Source organism: Solanum stenotomum, chromosome 12, assembly GCF_019186545.1.
Source record: "Solanum stenotomum isolate F172 chromosome 12, ASM1918654v1, whole genome shotgun sequence".
In the NCBI taxonomy this organism is placed as follows: Eukaryota; Viridiplantae; Streptophyta; class Magnoliopsida; order Solanales; family Solanaceae; genus Solanum; species Solanum stenotomum.
In genome coordinates this window covers 30,870,534-30,890,566 of record NC_064293.1, presented here as the reverse complement: position 1 = coordinate 30,890,566, position 20,033 = coordinate 30,870,534, and the positions used below count along the sequence as shown (strand labels likewise).

The following is a 20,033-nucleotide window of genomic DNA, read 5'->3' as shown; positions in this document are numbered from 1 at the left end:
AAACACTCTTATGAAATCAGCTTTCAAAACCTTATCAACAGCATTTGGAAAGTAACGAGAAAGTAACTTAGATGTACTATTCTGATCATGATCAAAAACCATACACCCACCACACTTAAAACCAGTAATTACCAAAAATTCTCTAAGCCCGAAATGCATTTCTTTACCATTTATGTCAAACACAAACATGTCATCCCGATTGTTAGCTAAATGATGAACAAGACATCTAATAATCTGAGGTTGAACTTTCAATTGGGACAAGCCTAATAGATAACCAAAAGGAGACTCTTTAAACAAATGAACACTACCAATTTTTTCAAGTAGCTTTGTTATATCAACAAAAACATTGACATTTACATAAGAACACCAACGCGATTGTTTCTTCTTGATCTAAAAAAAATATATTAAAAATCAATAAATTATAATAGTCATAAAATGCAAAATTTATAATATAAGCAAAGAAATATTTGCATCAAAAATTAAATTACTATAAAACGACGGTAAAAACATACCTTTAGTGGAACTTGTGATGCCTTTTTCCTTTTATTATTAACAAATCTAGTCCATTTTTGACTTAAACCATTCATGCCTTTGCTCACCGAACCCCCATCAACATTCTAGGGCATAAAAAATTAATTAATGTTACAAATCTTTCGATTCAGAATAAGATTCAACACTTGCATGTCAAAAAAAAATAAAAATTTCAACAAATAAATACATACCTTCGAATACTGATCATGATTTACTCTTAATCTTTTAGAGAGGGGAATATCATCCTCAAAATCGCTGTCATGTGGATAATGATCTTCTACCAATTTTTCTTTACCCTTCGATTTTGTATCAGCCCCATAATCATCTTTTTTTTGAACTTTGTAGGATGATGAAGAATTGATAACAATAAAATCATTAGATCTACCAGACGGTCTTGAACTGATCGGCGGGCTATCAACGATTACCACAGATTTGTTAAGTCTAGGACTTTTACGTGAAGTCTTTTCCATCGAACAATGGCAATTTTTTAGATTAGTTGTTTTGTGAAACGTTTCTGTTAGAGAAGATTAAAGGTTAAGAATTTTGAAAAAGAAAGAGAAGATTAAAGGTTGAATACTTTAAAATTTGTCCGGTTGAGAAAGTTGAAGAAGAATATGGAAGGAAACCCTTTTGACTTCCCAAAAGATTTTCAAGATTTTATTGAAACTATCACTCAACATTGAAAAGTACACCCTTTCTTGGTAAAAAATATTGTTTATCAGAACAAAAAAATAAAAAAATAATTAGGATCCCAAAGACTTCAACTATGCCTAAAAAACGGAAAAAAAAAGGTAATGAACGTGTGAATTTGGAACTGATTAGGAGAGAGAATGTTTGATAAATATTAATATCCTAATTAAACTCCCTATAACATAGCACGAATTACTAAAAGTATGAGAGAGAAAATCTGTAAAATAAAATAAAATTAAATACTAAAATTAAATGTTTTGTTATGTATGTAATTTAAAAACTTAGTTTGTAATTAAATATAAGTATATTGATATTTTGTTAATAAAAGACTTAAGTAGTATATTTCTGTAATTTTTCTTATTCAAATCTCCCATCTTGACATCCGTTGTTTTTTCAATTGTAGCCATTACTGACTCTCCTTAAAAATTTTAGTGAAAAATTACAATATAATAAAATTGCAAGATTACAATTGAAAATAAAATGAAGAAAATAAATCTCTTCAGGTAGAGGCACGGATATCTCGCTCTCTTTAAGGAGATTCAAGTCCACTGCAGCAAATATTTTTCACCGGTCCAGCAGTAGTCCTTCTTGACTTGTCCCCTCCAGGATACTACAGTCTTACACAAAGTATAACTCAACAACTCTGGACAAGAGTTGAGTCCAAAGCTTCACAAAAAGAACAGCTCCCTTCAACTAATAAGAACTCTCTTTTTTACAAACTCTTTCACTCTATATTTTTCTTGTGTATTGTGTGTTCCAAACCAAATGAAGACGGTGGTTTTCCTAGCAATGAATAGGAAGATAATGGGATAGTAAATAGTGAAGATAAATGGCCTTAGGAATTACATAGGTTATAAGGTATAATGAAGGAATAAATAATAAGATAATGGAGAAATAATGGTCAAATGCACCAACGGCTAAGACTGTTGCAAGAAAGGAATTGAACATAACACTAACTCCAACAAATGGAGTAATGCGGCAGTTAACTCCAAAATGGAGTAACTCACCAATTAAAAGACCACTAACGGGCAGTCGCTATTCCTTTCTGCAACATATTCACAAAGACATAATAAGCCTAGGACATTATATAACAATTTAATTAATATTAAAATGTTCAAAAGACCAACATATCTATTATACTATAATATTAGAATTCTACACCAATCATAAACTATATTAACGTAGAGTTCTACATTCTAATCCTAAACTATTTTATTTTGAAACTCCAACTTAGAACAGGATATCAACCCCAATTAATGAACAGGGCCAATTGGTTCGAAACATGCATGTCTCAATTTTCATAGAGGAGTCATGGTAATTTCCAGCTTAATAATCACTACTAAAAAAACTGAATTTAATAATAGACTAATTTTATAGTTAAATAATAAAATTTATCGTTAATCTTACTTAACGATATATTTTAATTAACTATAAGTAAAATCGCGACTGACCAACAATAAAGTTTGTAGCTGAGTTGAGGGATATTCTAAGAAGTCATAATCGAAAATCCCCCAATGAGTGAACGTCTGAATGAGGACAAGAAAAGCTATACCAACAAATTAGCTATCTTTTCAATAGTTTTAAAAGAAGAAAAAGATCCATGATGAACAGTAAAAATCAGACGAAGAATATTAAGCACAGTGCCCAAATCAGATATTTTATTAAATAGATTCAAATAAAGTTGAACTATATGTTTATAAATTATAATAACGTTGTTCGATCATTCAAATATTCTTTTGGATGGTATAGCAAAATTTTATTATTATATATATATATTTTATTTTATTTTTCTCTTTTTTTTTAGATTTCAAGAGATTTTTCTGGTAGTACTAATTATATTCATTCTCAGTATCTTTTTTCATATTCAATGAGTTAGGCTTAAAAAGAAAAAAGAGAGCAAACACTGGACTTATTTTTCTTTGCGCCTAGACAACTCACATTTCGTAAAAACTAAAAGACTAAGACACACCCTTCTTTTTCTTTTGAAAAGATTTTGTTAATGAAAAATATTCAACAAATCATCATTTGGTTTATGTTGCTCCTCCATCATAGGAGCAATATTAGGAGTTGTTTGGTTAGTGGGATAAGAGATAGTACTAATAATTTTGAGATAGAATATATGATTATTTTATCATATATTTGATTATCGATTTTAATAAGCCTAATATAATAAAATTAGTAACTATATCATATAAAATAAAGGGAAAAGGCTCAAATATCTTATTGAGCTTTTAGAAAATGCTCATTTATGCTATTCGTTAAAAAAATGGCTCATATGTCATTTTCTTTTGAAAAAAGGCTCATTCGTGTCATTATTTGTCAACGGAAAATATTTTTGATTTTGAAAAATCATTTTTTACACGTGGTCAATTATGATTCGTCCATGTCAGTAATTAAATCTTTTTTAAAACAGAAAAGGGTCAAAATTGTCCATGAATTATGCAAAATAGACCACTTATACCATTTGTTACATTTTCGGATAAAAAATGCCCCCACCGTTATCCTAAGAGACCAAAAATACAATCCAGAGTTAACAACCCAAATTTTTAGTGACGACTAATCCCTCCACCTAAGCGTTGCTAACTAGGATTCACATAAAAAAAAAACTAAATCTTTTAGTGGCGACTAAAGTCGCCACAAAAATCTAGAATGTCGCCACTAAAGGTTTTGACTGATTTTTTGTGTGTTTTTCTTCATTTTAAAAAAAAATCACAAATGATATCGATAAAGGAGGAGTTTGAAGACATTATATATTCTATTTCTATTCATATGTAAATGCATAAAATGAACAATGATGCACTATGTAATAAGAAATTTGAATCGAGAAGTAATTTTGATGATTTTTGTAATAATATTGGATGTTTTTAATATTTATAGTACATACTATTTATTTTAGAAAATTATGTTGAAACCGGAAATTAATTATCATATTCTTTTGTTGAAAAAATAGGTTTTACTAGCGAATGGTTGTTGCATGCTTAGAGCCTTAGTCGCCACTAAAAATCACTCAATACCTTCTGTGGCAATATTTTTGGGATTTTGTGGTGATTTGTCGCCGCTAAAGGTCTAGTTCTTTTGTAGTGAATTCTAGTTGGCCACACTTAGGTGGAGGGATTAGTCTCATTTGGCTTGCCATGTCACTGAAAATTTGGGTAGTTAACTCTTGAGGGTATTTGTGGTCTCTTGGGATAACGGCGGGGTATTTTTGATCCCAAAATATAATGGATAGTATAAGTAGTCTATTTCGCATAGTTCAGAGATACTTTTGACCCTTTATGATTTTTAAAATGAAAAGGCTCAAATATGCAATCGGACTTTTTAAAAAGGCTCATCTATGTCATCGATTAAAAGTTTTATTCATCTATGTCATTTCAGTTAACAAACTAATGGCGTGAATGAGTCTATTCTCATACAGAAATGACATAAATGAGTCAAACTCTTAACAAATGACATAAATCAGTTTTATTTCTCAAATCTCAAAGTTCGATGATAGATTTGAATTTTTTTCCTAAAATAAAATAATCTTACTTGTGAAATATCTTTATCTATTCCATCTTGATAATCAAAGGACCTCATAACCTTTATTCTCCGCTTCACAAGTTATGTGCAAACAGTTGGGAATTTAATCGAGTAGGAGGTACTATGAATACATCTTTGTCTAATTTAGGAATCTGAGAAGGTAGTACTGATTAGTTATGCCTTCACTGTTGTATTTAATTCAAACCTTAAAGATGAGGTAAGTTACTGTAGATTTGATTAGAATATATTGTTCTTTTGGGATGGCTACAACTACTACTTATGTAGGCCTATATGTAGGCCAAATCAACACTCGAAGAGTGCTTATACGTCTTTTCTCGTTTCCTTCCATTTTTCATATAGCATCATATCATACTTCCTCCGTTTCATTTTACGTGATACCTATTGATTTGACATAAAATTTAAAATTGTTATATTTGGAATCGTTTCATTAAGGATAATAAGTATTTTAAAATTAAATAGTTTTCAATTATAAAATGTCGACATTAAATTAATTGGCCTTACTAATAGAAGACTTGATCCAAATTTTCAAACATATGTTGAGCAGTTTAGTCATAGTAAATTGAATTGTGGAATTAGGTGTAAAGAGTTGTTATCCACTCAAAATGTTATCAAACAAAAGACAAGAAGGGACAAATTGCGACCTAATATAGTGAGAAGTATGGTTTAGGCTAAAAATATCAATGGATCTTCCTCCTTACATGACTGATTCCTAACAAAACTAGGACATTCCTCCACCCCCAACCCTAAATCTCTCTAGGACCTTCACCTCGGGACAGAGTTAGTAATCCGCATGCGAGTTTAATCGATCAAACTTAATAAATTTATTTTGAATAATATATTTGTGTTTACAAATTTGTTAAATATATAAAAATATTAAATTTAAAATTTCATTATAAAATTAAAATCTTAATTTCGCGAATGAGTCACCTCCATTTAGATATATAATGGAATCCATCATCAACCACTCATAAACCTATAATAATCATCCACCTGTCTTGTTAATTTTCATATTCACAACTGTATAGAATTTGACATTTCCTTTATAAACTTCAGTGGAAATAATACTAATTTAGGAAACCAACCAACCCCAAATCCCCTTTTTATGGGTATCAAACGGGGTGGGCGCGGGTTGGACGGTTGCGGGGCAAATTGATTGGGTTTTGGGCCTTTTTTCCTTCCTATGTGGATAAATAAAAGTCTAAGGTTTTGGGTCTTTCTTCATTTTCTTTGTGGATAAATTTAGCCCAAATTTGACAAGTCCACTTTTGCCCATAATCCCATCATTATGGTGCATATGTAAGACTTTCTTTTAGGTCTTATTTGAGAAAAATCACAAGAGATTGAGAGCAGCCATATAAAGAGAAAAGTGAGAAAGTGCAGATTTTGCACAAACCCAAGCAGCCAATTTCAAATTGTGATTCCCGCTTCGTTTCTTATCAGATTGAGTTGATTTTTGGATAGCTTGTTTCTTTCAACTTGATATTTGATTGGGAACTGAGTGAGGGTGATTTGGAGTCCTGTAGCTCCAGATTTTTGCTCGTGAACAATAGCTGCGGGTTTGGTGTTTTTGCTTCTTTTATTTCTCCAGTTTTTGGTGCTATCTTGTAGTTGTGTTGCTCATTGTTTGGCACTTTGTTAGTGACTATTTTGGAGAACACTTTTGTAACTCTTGTTGATTTTAGTGGAGCTTTGACCTTGTGGTTTTTACTCTTCACACCGAAGAGGTTTTCCACACTAAAGTTTGGTGTCTCATGTGTTGATTTATTTTTCTTGATTGGTTGATTTGTTTTCTGCCCAAATAGTTTTATTCTTGCATTATTTTGTCTTATCTTGGTTCAAATAGAAGGGAAAGTTTGACTTGAATTTTCTTCCGCTATTGCCTTGTCGTGCACATTTATTTTGTGCTTGCATTTCCCAACAAAGTGGTATCAGAGCATTTGGTTGTTGTTGATTATCTATTTGAATGATAGAGTCAAATATGAGCAAGGTGGTTTGTTTAAATGGTAATAATTATCATACTTGGAAAGGCAAGATGAAAGATCTTCTAATTGTCAAGAAAATGCATCTACATGTGTTTGTTTCTAACAAATTTGAATCTATGAATGATGAGGATTGAGAATTTGAGCACTTACATGTTTGTGGCTATATCAGACAATGGATTGAAGATAACGTCAGAAATCACATTGTTAATGAGACACATGCAAGAAGCTTATGGGATAAGCTTGAGACACTTTATGCTCCGAAGACTGACAACAATAAATTATTTATGTTGAAACAATTGATGAACATCAGGTATAAATAGGGCACTCCTATTTCTGATCATATTAATGATTTCCAGGGTGTTCTTGACCAGCTATCCGGAATGGGTGTAAAATTCGATGAAGAAATTCAAGGACTATGGCTTCTTAATACTCTGTCAAACTCTTTTGAAACTCGTCGAGTTTCTTTGACTAATTCTACTCCCAGTGGTGTTGTGACCATGGAATATGCTAAGAGTGGTGTCTTGAATAAAGAGATGACAAGAAGATCTCAAGGCTCATCTTCTTCTACTTCATACTCTAATGTTTTGGTTACTGAAGACAGTGGGAGAAACAAGTTTAGAGGTCAGAATGACAGAGATAAAAGTAGAGGAAAGTCAAAGTCTAGATTCAAGAATGTTACAAGTGACTATTGCCACAAGAATGGGCATATCAAGAAATATTGTTTCAAGTACACGAGAGATATGAAACAACAAAAGAAAGAAGGAGATAATGAAAATCATGTTGTTGTTGTTGTTGTTGCTAACGATGACCTTCTTGTTTCTTGTAATGATAATGTCATTAATCTTGTTTGCGATGAGTCTAGTTGGTTTGTGGATTCTGGTGCTACTTCCCATATCACGCCCAGGAAGGAATTATTTTCTTCTTATACTCCAGGTAATTTTGGGATGTTAAAAATGCGCATGCAATAATCATGAGGTTGCGGTTCTTGGTATTGGGACTGTTTGTTTGGAAAGTAATAATTGTTCCAAACTAATTCTCAATAATGCCAAGCATGCTCCAAATGTCCGCTTGAATTTGATTTCGGATACCTTGATGATGAGGATTATGTTAATACCCTTGGTGCTGGCCAGTGAATGCTTACTAGAGGTTCAATGGTTATACCTCGTGGTGACAAGTTGTCTAACTTGTACGTTTTTCAGGGCTCCACTTTCAGAGGCTCAATAAATGTGGTGGAGAATGATATTTCATCATTATTATGGCATAGAAAATTGAGTCATATAAGCGAGAAGGGGATGAACAATTTGGTTAAGAAGAATTTTATTTCCGGAGTGAAACAAGAAAAGTTGAACAAGTGTGTTTATTGCTTAGCCGGTAAACAGAAAATAGTTTCTTTTCAGAGTCATCCGCCTTCAAGAAAGCCAGATTTGTTGGAGTTGGTACATTATGATTTCTGTGGTCCTTTTAAGGTAAACTCTCACGGTGGTGCACTTTACTTTGTGACTTTTATTGATGATCATTCGCGCAAACTCTAGGTATTCTCTTTGAAGTCCAAGGATCAAGTACTTGATGTGTTCAAGAATTTTCAGGCCTTGGTTGAGAGACAGAAGAAATTGAAATACATATGTTCTGATAATGGTGGTGAGTATATTAGTTCTTTTGATAGATATTGCAGAGAGCAAGGTATTCGGCATCAAAAAACTCCTCTAAAGACTCCTAAGCTAAATGGTTTAGCGGAGAGGATAAACAGAACTCTTGTTGAGAGGGTTAGATATATGGTTTCAGATGCTAAGCTGCCAGATTCCTTTTGGGCAGAAGCACTTAATACTGCTGGCTATGATATCAATTTATCTCCTACTGTTGCTTTGAATGGTGATATCCCTGATAGAGTTTGGTCTGGTAAGAATGTTTCTTACACTGTAAGAAAAGTGTGAATTGCATGGGAATTTTCATGGGGATTAGTATGAAAATTTGCAGGAAAATCCTTTGTGCATGTAATTCACACTTTTCTTGTAGTGTTATGATCATCTTAAAGTTTTTGGGTGTAAAGCCTTTGTGCATGTTCCTAAGGATGAAAGTTCAAAGTTAGATGTTAAAACTAGGCAATGTATCTTTGTTGGTTATGGTCAAGATGAATTTGGCTATCGTTTCTTTGATCCAGTTGAAAAAAAACTTGTTAGAAGCTGTGATGTTGTGTTCTTTGAAGACCAAACAATTGAAGATCTTGACAAAGCTGAGAATGTTGATTCTCAGAACAGAGAGAGCCTAGTTGATGTTGATCCAGTTCCATTGACTATTCCACCAGGTGAAAATCTTCAAATTGATATTGAAGATGGTGATCATACTCAAAATGACTTGTATGCCATTGATGCTCAAGTGCAAGACGATGTAGTTGGTCAGCAACCAACTATTATTGATGCTATCGAGAGTTCTCTCAGAAGATCTACTAGAGATAAAATATTTTTATCTCGTTATTCTCCCAATGAGTATGTACTCTTGACTGACGGGGGAGAACCAAAGAGTCTTGATGAGGCCATGGAAAGTGAAGAAAAAGAAATGTGGATTGATGCCATGGATGGTGAAATGAAGTCTCTACATGATAATCATACATTTGATTTGGTTATGTTACCTAAAGATCGAAAAGCTTTGAAAAACAGGTGGATTTTCCAGGTGAAACATGAAGATGGTAACCTAATTCCACGGTACAAGGCTAGATTAGTTGTGAAGGGCTTTAACCAGAAAAAGGGAATTGATTTTGATGAGATATTCTCTCCAGTTATGAAGATGTCATCCATCTGTGTAGTTCTAGGCATGGCTGCAAGTTTGGACTGGGAGGTTGAACAGATGGATGTTAAAACTGCTTTTCTCCATGATGACTTGGATGAATAAATTTATATGGAGCAGCCGGAAGGCTTTGAAGTCAAGGAGAAAGAGAATTATGTTTGCAAATTGAAGAAGAGCTTGTATGGTCTAAAACAAGCTCCCAGGCAATGGCACATGAAGTTTGGTTCTTTTATGTAGCGACCCTAAAAATAGATAGGTGAAACTAGAGCCTAACGTATGAATTTTTAAAGTTTAAGCATAAATTGGAAGTAGTCACTTTTGGAAAAAAAGTTCTGAATCTGGAAATTGGCTAAGTTCAAAACCTGGAAATTTGGTTAAGTGTGGGAAATCAGTGAGTTTTTGGCCAACTTTGAGCAGTTATAACTCCTAGCTCAGGATGATCCAGGAGTAGTTCTAGTTATGTTTGGAAAGTCCTTGGAACGATCTTTCCAACGCCACCGAGTTTGCTCGATTCCGAGTTCGTATGAGTGAGTTATGCCCTTTGAAAGTTGGGCAGTTGGCAAAGAGTCCGTCCGAAAATTTAAGGGCATTTTGGTCATNGAAGTTGTGATGTTGTGTTCTTTGAAGACCAAACAATTGAAAATCTTGACAAAGCTGAGAAAGTTGATTCTCAGAACAGTAAGAGCCTAGTTGATGTTGATCTAGTTCCTTTGACTATTCCACCAGGTAAAATCTTCAAATTGATATTGAATATGGTGATCATACTCAGAATGACATGTATGCCATTGATGCTCAAGTGCAAAACGATGTAGTTGGTCAGCAACCAACTATTATTGATGCTACCGAGAGTTCTCCTAGAAGATCTACTATAGAGAAAATATGTTTATCTCATTATTCTCCCAATGAGTATGTACTCTTGACTGACTGGGGAGAACCAGAGAGTCTTGATGAGGCCATGGAAAGTGAACAAAAAGAAATGTGGATTGATGTCATGGATGATGAAATGAAGTCTCTACATGATAATCATACATTTGATTTGGTTATGTTACCTAAAGATCGAAAAGCTTTGAAAAACAGGTGGATTTCCCAGGTGAAACATGAAGATGGTAACCTAATTCCACGGTACAAGGCTAGATTAGTTGTAAAGGGCTTTAACCAGAAAAAGGGAATTGATTTTGATGAGATATTCTCTCCAGTTGTGAAGATGTCATCCATCTGTGTAGTTCTAGGCTTGGCTGCAAGTTTGGAGTTGGAGGTTGAACATATGGATGTTAAAACTGCTTTTCTCCATGATGACTTGGATGAATAAATTTATATGGAGTAGCCGGAAGGCTTTGAAGTCAAGGAAAAAGAGAATTATGTTTGCAAATTGAAGAAGAGCCGGTATGGTCTAAAACAAGCTCCCAGGCAATGGTACGAAAAGTTTAATTCTTTTATGAGTCAGCAGGGCTTCAAGAAGACTTCTTCAGACCATTGTGTTTTTGTGCAAAAATTCTCTGATGACTTTATTATCGTTTTGCTTTATGTTGATGACATGCTTGTTGTTGGTCATAATACTTGCAGGATTAAAGAATTTTATTCTTGCATTTTTTTGTCTTCTCTTGGTTCAAATAGAAGAAAAAGTGTGACTTGGGTTTTCTTCCGTTATTGCTCTGTCGTGCACATTTATTTAGTTCTCTCGTCTAGTATAAGCTTTCTTAATTTTTATTTTCACATAAATTTGTGAAGACTTTATTTCGCCCCGACTCACATAAATTTTTTTAACTATTATTTTTATATTATTTAGCTTAAACATTCAAGTTTCATTTTATTTTGTGCTTATATATGATTAGGATTAGATGAATGTTAAGTTGATTGGACATTTTAAGAGAAATAGACTTTTAAGTATGGTGGAGAGATAAGTTTCACCATCTCGTTCGGAATCGGATCTACGCCATTTTGGATCTTATTCAAATTAGATTTATGTATTTTGTTTTAAAATTTCTGCTAATTATTTTTTCTTTAATAACTTTAAATTGACTATTAGAAGACAAATAGATTTCAAAAAGATGGTATCCAAGCCCAAATCATATTACAAAATGTTTGGAACGGAAAAAAATATTGAAAATCCAATTTATAAATATGCTAAATTTATAATGTAAAAAGTCAATAAATTGTCTTTTCCTTCACCCAAAAAAAAAAAGGTGATGTACAAATTTTATAATTTTAGAGAAAAAAACTTAAATTCAAATTTAACCAAAAGGAACAAAATAAAAATAAAGAAATCGTATATAGGTTAGTTTGGAAGTTCAAAATTTATACTAGTGAGGTCGCAGAAAAAATAAAATAATACTAAATTGGTTTAATAAAAAAATCGTGTTTGATACAACTTCATATATATATATATATGCTCCACATCTGCAATCGTGTCTCCCTCCTCGCGTTCGCATAAATTTAAATCCACTCCATTCCATTGTCATTCCTATTTTTTTTATATAGTTGTATGTGGACATAAGTTAATGTTGTGTTGATATGATAGAATGCCCATACCATAATGGATGATAAATGAATGGTTTATGTTGAATTGAAGTGTTAAAATGAGTTGAATATTGCTGTCCAACTTTTGTTGTGAAATTTCACTTTATTAAATTTATATTTATTTTCATTTTCTTAAGAATATTTAACTAATATCCAATATTAACTAACTGTAAATAAAATTTGCATGTTTGCTCTTTGCTTCTTCTTATTCAACTACTTCTTCTTAAAAATCTTTTTCTTAATTATTGTATAATAGAATTTTTTTTCTTTTGAATCTGTATCAAATTGAATTATAATTCGAAGAAATTTTTAACATAAAAAATGAATTATTTACATTAAATAAGTCTTGAATATAATGGCAAATCACCATTATTGCAATAGGAAGGAATTGATCGAATGGTAAGCACCCCTCACTTCAGACTCAAAAATTGTGAGTCTGAATCACGAAGCGAGCAAAAATGATAGGGCTTTCTGGGAAGAAGTAAAAAAGAAAAATTGACTTAAAAAATCATCATAATTACAAGATGAATTTGTTACATTTGTTATTTTTTCTGATAAACTGATGATGAGGTTTGACATTGGTGCTGGCAAGCCATACGTTAAAGTTAAAGGCGAAAATTGACTAACAAATTGAAACGGACGGAGTACGGGTTGCTTTTGTGAATGTGACCTCATCATCATGACTAAAAAAGAGAATGAAGATTGTTGCCACATGTACTGTTTCCAGTTAAGTCTACACTTGAATTTATTACTATGTGGAAGTGTTAATTTCTCTTGTACTTTGAAGCCAAATTAAGTACAAATTGGCATGTTCTTTGTGGGATTTTGCTAGCTTTCTATCTATAAAAGAGATACCATGACTTAAAGCAAAACCAATGGATGATAATTAATTTCAAAGAATTCATTTTGTGGACTAGAAACCATGAACTAAAAGTACTTTCTAATTAATCCACCTACCATTTTGTTGGTTTATATTAAACTGTCAATGCAATTACTTCATCTTTAGTAAAGTAAAGTGATTTCAATGCCATCTCTTAATTCTTTCTTCCCAAAGGAATGTATTTGGACAACAAATATAGCCATATGCATTGAAGGCCTATAAAGAATATCGATGAATCACATCAACCTAAAACATTCTTTATGTTCGAGCCTATATATTTTAAAACACGATCATATATTTTTTGTGTCATATAAACATGTTAGGCATTTTATGTAAATTATACAAGATAGAAATTATTACGCTGTGTGAAAATGTTGTTAGAGAGAGCACACTTTTATTATTTAATGATATTTCTCAACACGTCTCTTACGTGCCCGGTTTGATTCTTTGGCGGTGAGAGTCGATCTTAGGACCTCTATCTGCTCTGATACCATGTTGAAGTGTATGACCATCTCATCTAAAGCTTGAGTTATTAAAGAGAGCACACTATTATTATTTAATGATATAAATTACATAAAGAATTATATTTATATAATTTCTTAGAATCAATGTAGACTAGATTAAAGAAAATATAATAGAAGAAAAAGAAGAAGATCATATAGATTAAATAATATTTATGTAGACTAGATTAAAGAAAATATAATAGAAGAAAAAGAAGAAGATCATATAAGATTTAAATGATATTTACAAGTAAGGAAATAAGTTTTCATTCTATTATCATATAGATTCTACGAAGATGTCTAAGTAATTCTTTTGATTTGGTTTTAGAATAAAAGTCTCAACCCAATTTAGACATGCCTCATCATAGTTTTTATTTTTAGAGTCAAATTATAAAAACTTTAATTAACATTTTACTATATATCTTTTCATCATATTGATATGCAAAAAATTGAAATTTATAGTACTTTTCGTATAGTTTTTGAATATCTAAATTTTTTTGTTTAAAATATCGAATTAATATAATCTAATTTAATTTTAAAAATTAATCAAATTAACTTTCGAAAAATACAACATAACAAATAAAAGTGGACAGAGCGAGTAACTAGCAAGAATTGTTTTCTCTTGATTAAGAACATATTTAGACGAGCTTATAACTTATCATATTTATAATCTGTTTTATTATTTTGATCTCTGGATCGTTTAACATGATAATAAGTAGTAAAAATGAAAATTAAATATGTTTAATTTTCATCACAAACCCAATTCAGAATTTTTCAAAAAAACATAAATTTTCCCCAAAATATGAAAACACAACAGAAACCCAGAAAATAAGAAAAAAAAATGAAAAAAGGAAGATGATCGATCACCTATTATTTCTATGGCCAATGTAATCGTCATCGTTTTGTGTTTAATCTTTTCGATTCTTCCGGCTGCTATTGCGAATCCTCGAACAGAGCTCGTTTATAAATTCTGCGGTGTGGAGCAAGCTGATAATGTTTCAGAATTCAACCAAAATTATGCAAATGCAATTGTAGCTATGGAACCCGAGATAAAATCCAACAAATTCTCAATTTACGGAGAAGGATTAGCTCCGAATCGAATTTTCGTTTTGGCTCAATGTATGGATGATCTATCTAAAGAAGATTGTCAGATTTGTTTTTCTGCCATTAAAACCCAATTGCCTGGTTGTTTTCCCCATATCAGCGGTCGAGTTTTCTTCGATGGGTGTTTCATGAGATTCGAGAATTATAGCTTTTTTTATGAATCCTCTTCTCCCCATGACGTTAAAGTAATTTCTCTTTACCCTTTTTCTTTTTCTTGCTATTTTTTTTTTTATTCAAATTTTATATTTGGGGATTTATCTTTAAAAAACAACAAGAATTGTTATATCCTATGTTGCTCGGATTCTTCAAAATTGTTGTAGCACCCGTGTCGGATCTTCCGAAATGTACTACTTTTGGAGTGTCACATGCACCGTCAACATTTTTAAAGAATCCGAGCAACATAGGCAGATTCTCTCATGTTAAATGTGATTTTCCTATTTGCACGCTATGATTTGAACCGGTTTGGCATCATGTAGCTCCGTACTTGATTAGAAATGTGTTACCATCTCATCTGATAGTTTAAGCCATTAGGACAGGGTATAGGGTATAGTTTTAGTTAGTTAATTATATATTCAACATGATCCCTAACATGATGGGCTAATTCTTTTTTCTATGAGCAAAACACGTGGAAATTCTTTTAGAGAATGGTGATGGTGTGTGTGTCTGTTTGATACCATACATGTTAGAAGTGTGTGACCCCTCATCTAAAAATTAAGCTATTAGGGAAGGTTCACTTTATTTAAGTAATCACTGCCTTCGTTTCAATTTGTTTGGCCTATTTTGATTGGGAGGATAAGAAAATAAAGAAAACTTTTGAATCTTGTCAAATATACCAATATGTTTTTTTAATCTTGTGGCCTTAAATATGTCATGAGTTGGAAACAAAGAGTTGCTGGAAAGGGAAAGAATCATTCTTTTCGAAACATACTAAAAGGAAAGTAGGCCAAACAAATTAAAACAGAGGAAGTATATGTTTAACAAATTTGACAATGGCTAGCTTGTTTTTGGTCCTCATGGTTATCTTTTTTGGTTAAATTTGAATAAAGAGATGCAGTGATGCAGTGAACTTGAAGAATGATCAATTTAGGGATGTCGCTACCAAAGTCGTCAAGGATGTGGTAACCATGGCCCCAGTTCACGGTGGCTATGCAGAAGGACGAAGGAAAACATATGGTCTATCAGTTTATGGCATGGCTATCTGCTGGAATACTTTGGACGAAAAAGCATGTTCTGATTGCCTTTCAAATGCAAGCACAGCTGTTCTTGATTGTTTGCCATCCATTGAGGCACGCTCCCTTAGCGTTGGCTGCTATTTTCGTTACTCAGAATTTGAATCTAGCAATGGTTCGAATTTCTTTAATTCTAAAGGTCAGCTCTACATCTCATGCTTGCTCTTGAGAAATTTTTGTGGGACTTTAATCATCTGTATCTTAAGACAATAGGCGTATTTTATCTTGTTTTAGCATCTTAAGTATTATTTTTCCAGGTTACTATAGTATACCCGCTTTAAGTAGTTAACTCTAGTTATCTATTCGTTTTAAGTAAGTTAACCAAATAGTGTAAAATAAGTATACCCTTTTAGTGCACAAAAGGGAAACTCACTTAAGAAGGAATTCATTTTGCAGGAGCTATTTTCATGTACCTTGTATTTATTCTTGTTGCTGTTGGTGTATGCATAATAGCTATTCTGGTTGGATATATTGTGGGCACAACTCTCCATGAAAAACGAGTGCAACACCAGACGAAACATAATGGTGATTCTTCAGATCTTGAGTCATCTGTTATGAAAAGGAGCCTGCATTTCAAATATTCAACACTAGAGAAATCTACAGACAACTTCAGTGAAGAACGCAAGATTGGCCAAGGTGGATTTGGTGAAGTCTTTAAAGTATAAAAGCATACTACTTCGTTTTCTTTTCTTTTCTTTTCGTTTTTCTCACCCCTGTTTTGCTTCTCTGCTTTGACAATGTTAGTTCTGCTAAACAAGTCTAGAATATTTCTGAAGTAGGGGACTTTGCCAGATGGTAGAGAAATTGCTATCAAACGGATGTTTTTAACTACCAAAATTCGGAATGAAGAGATATCCAATGAGATAGACATTATTGGACAAGCCCAACACCAGCATTTAGTTCGTTTTCTTGGCTGTTGTTTCACTGCCGATGACAGTTTTCTTGTATATGAGTATCTAGAAAATAAAAGCCTTGATCTTATCTTATTTGGTACGTATTTTATTCTTAAGATCTTTAATTCTTCTCCTCCTTTCCCGAAAAGTCANGATAGACATTATTGGACAAGCCCAACACCAGCATTTAGTTCGTTTTCTTGGCTGTTGTTTCACTGCCGATGACAGCTTTCTTGTATATGAGTATCTAGAAAATAAAAGCCTTGATCTTATCTTATTTGGTATGTATTTTATTCTTAAGATCTTTAATTCTTCTCCTCCTTTCCCGAAAAGGACAGAAAAAATGCTAAGTCATTTGTAACTAGAAATACTATCGTACTTAGTTGATTTTCTTGACTGTATGCATGGAAGAAAGATCCAAAGAAGAAGAAAGAATTGGATTGGAAGAAAAGGCTCAAAATAGTCGAAGGGATAGCTGAAGGTTTAGAATACCTTCACAATGATTGCCAAGTTCGAATCATTCACAGAGACATCAAACCTAGTAATATCTTACTAGACTCAAAATATCGTCCCAAAATTGCAGATTTTGGTCTTGCCAGGTTAGTGCATTTACTTTAGGTTCATTGCCTTCAAAAAGTCAAGCCTTCTTAGTCGTGTTCAAGATTTATGTCACCAGGAAACATGGAGAACTACAAGTGTCTATTTTCATTTTTATTAAGACGAGCTTAAATGGAGCAACATGGACAATCATAATTCATATATCTGACTTCGACTTGCTTGGAATTGAGATGTAATTGTTATTTGTTATGTTATTGGTCTTTCCAGAGTTAATATCAGGGAAAAAGGAAGTGCACCTCTTGTCATTGCAGGCACATTGTATGTAATGAAGCACTTAAATTTGGATTAACCTCTTACCACTCTTCATTTTGTCCTAGCCCGTGCTAATCCCTATACCTGCAGCGGATACATGGCTCCGGAGTACCTTGCTCAAGGACAATTAACAGATAAAGTGGATGTTTATAGCTTTGGAGTTCTTATCTTGGAAATAGTAAGCGGACGGGAGTTCAACAAAATTCCAGCCGATGACACTCTAGACACCCTTGTAACCATTGTAATTTCCCCTCAACACTCAGCTTTTTCGAATTTACTTCTAGACGTAGTTACACAATCAGGTCATTTTATATTTCTATTTTTGACAGAATTTGTGTGTTTGATATTATCTTATTAATTTAACGTGCAGGCATGGAAACATTTCAAGGAGAAAAGGGCATATCGGATAATAGATCCGAGTATGGAGATAGAAGATGTGAATGAAGTAGTAAGGGTGGTTCAAATTGCGCTGCTATGTACTCAAGAGTCACCTATTATGCGTCCAGATATGTCAACAATCATTAAACTACTTACACAAGAAAACTTAGAAGTGCCTGTTCCGTCAAAGCCTCCTTTCATTGATGATTCATTTTATGGTTCCGAACAACATGGCTCTATTCATCAGCATCATCCCTCTGCATCATCAGTTGATTCTTGCAGATATTATGACACACACCAAGATAATGGCTCTTTTCATCGTTATCGTCATCATCCCTCTGCATCAATTGATTCTTATTATGACACGGAAAGTGTTTTAGGATGACAATGGTGCTCTCTTTATGGCCTCTGCAAAGACAGAGCTAGCCATTCTATTTCACGAGGAAAAGGACAAATTCTACAGAGCTCGGATCAGATAACTTTGGAGATTATTATGAAGCTATCCGCCTGTAAAATGAGTGTATCCATTTTCCCAGCTTCGCGCTATAGTGCAGTGCTTTGATCAAGACCGGTTAAATCCCGGAATACTGCAAAGGCTGCTGGAAAGACCAGATAAGTAGATAATTAAGTTATGTATATTGACTGTGTTAAGTTTTTTTATATCTTTATAATAGAAATTTTACTTATAATACAAGTAACCTTAATGTTATTTAACCTACAATGATAGAAATTTGAGGTAGATTGATTTTATAGTTCAGTACAAATGTTATTTAAGTTATATGAATTTTGTCACATAGGAAAATTTTCTTCTATTCAAATTGCAAGAACTGACAGAGAGATCATTCAAACCATAATTCCGTAAGGGGAGTCATTTTCAGCAAGCTTCAATCGATGGGGACAACTTAATTTGGTGATACTGTCAAATGACAAAACAAAATTGAGTTTATTTTGTTTGGAACTTCTATTAATAGACGTTGATTATTTTCATAGAAAATCCGTGTACGCATTGTTAAGGTGATTCAGGTGATACTGAGGAGGGCAGGACCCTTCTCTACTTGTTTTTCTTTACCGTTCAAAGCAAAAATGATTATTTATTTATTTTGATATATAAAAAAACATACTGCATTATATTTGAAACTTCAAAGTGAACTTTGAACCCACCATAGAAGTATTTGGTCGATATGAGGGTCCTAAGAGCCTGTTTGACCAAATACTTCTATAGAGGTAGACGGGGTGTATATAAGTTTAGTTAATCAACTAGAGAGGTATTTTTAAAACTGTTAATAGTTCAGAATGAAACTAATAATTTGCGCCGAATTCAGAATATTTTCCATACTTCTATGAACTAACCATAGCCAAACCCTCTCTAAGAATATCTATATCCATGCTCCGAAGTAAAGATGGTTCTTCTTTACAAGTCGTTGTTTTTCCTACACATTATGTTTCTAAGTGTATGATTTTTTTTGTCCCTTTTGCACTCTCCATTAGCGTAAACCAATTCAAAAAGTGATTTCAAAGGCACTACCATTACCAAATGTGTCAAGTTAGTTGCTCTCATTTCCACATCAAGAAATTGTAGCAAAAAATATGGACATTCTTTTTTCCTGTTTTGGCCATTAAGTGACGTCCAAGAAATTATGTCCATATATTCATATCATATCAAGGTATCTTCCTCTTTATGGGTTATGGCCATATCTTAGGTCCAGTAATTCCCTAAAATGTGCATAAATTCCTTCTTAATAATAATAATATATAGGTGTTTGAAATACGGAGTAACCGTTTTCCCCTTTCGTAAGAAAATTTTATTTTGCACTTTTGAGATTCTTCACTCTCAGAAAATAATACAACAACATAATAGTGTATTCAGCTCGTTCCCGATAGACCTTCAGCTCAGATAAAAATTAGACTAAAAAAAGACGTAATTGAAATACATGAGACAATAGATAGTAACAAAATAACAAATAGTAGAAGAATAGTATGACAACCAAATAATACTACAACCGAACTACACAAAACAACATATATATATCAATAAAATCGAAGAACCTTAACTATAAGCATAGCATGAACGCCCTCTTACTAGCATGAACAACACACACCCATTTACTAGCATGAACGCCCTCTTACCTACTAACTTT

The 20,033-nt window shown here is 32.8% G+C and overlaps 3 protein-coding genes across 6 annotated transcripts in view; 1 reads left to right on the top strand and 2 right to left on the bottom strand.

The window, feature by feature from the left end:
- Nucleotides 1–20,033, bottom strand: part of LOC125848992 (MYB-like transcription factor EOBII) — an 84,917-nt gene that overhangs the window by 15,911 nt on the left and 48,973 nt on the right. The gene's annotated exons all lie outside the window — the stretch shown is intronic.
- LOC125848991 (RING-H2 finger protein ATL3-like) overlaps nucleotides 1–20,033 on the bottom strand; it is a 169,519-nt gene that overhangs the window by 110,616 nt on the left and 38,870 nt on the right. The gene's annotated exons all lie outside the window — the stretch shown is intronic.
- Nucleotides 14,201–18,322, top strand: LOC125848984 (cysteine-rich receptor-like protein kinase 46). Of its 3 annotated transcripts, none has more exons than XM_049528954.1 (8): nucleotides 14,201–14,710; nucleotides 15,572–15,893; nucleotides 16,151–16,413; nucleotides 16,534–16,744; nucleotides 17,063–17,246; nucleotides 17,473–17,523; nucleotides 17,608–17,758; nucleotides 17,888–18,322. In XM_049528954.1, the coding sequence occupies exons 1-8, from the start codon at nucleotides 14,300–14,302 to the stop codon at nucleotides 18,278–18,280; spliced, it is 1,986 nt and encodes a 661-aa protein (XP_049384911.1). In that variant the 5' UTR covers nucleotides 14,201–14,299; the 3' UTR covers nucleotides 18,281–18,322. The 3 variants fall into 3 exon arrangements, with proteins under 3 accessions (XP_049384911.1, XP_049384912.1, XP_049384913.1); XM_049528955.1 differs by having other exon boundaries at nucleotides 14,568–14,710; nucleotides 15,580–15,893; XM_049528956.1 differs by having other exon boundaries at nucleotides 14,570–14,710; nucleotides 15,588–15,893.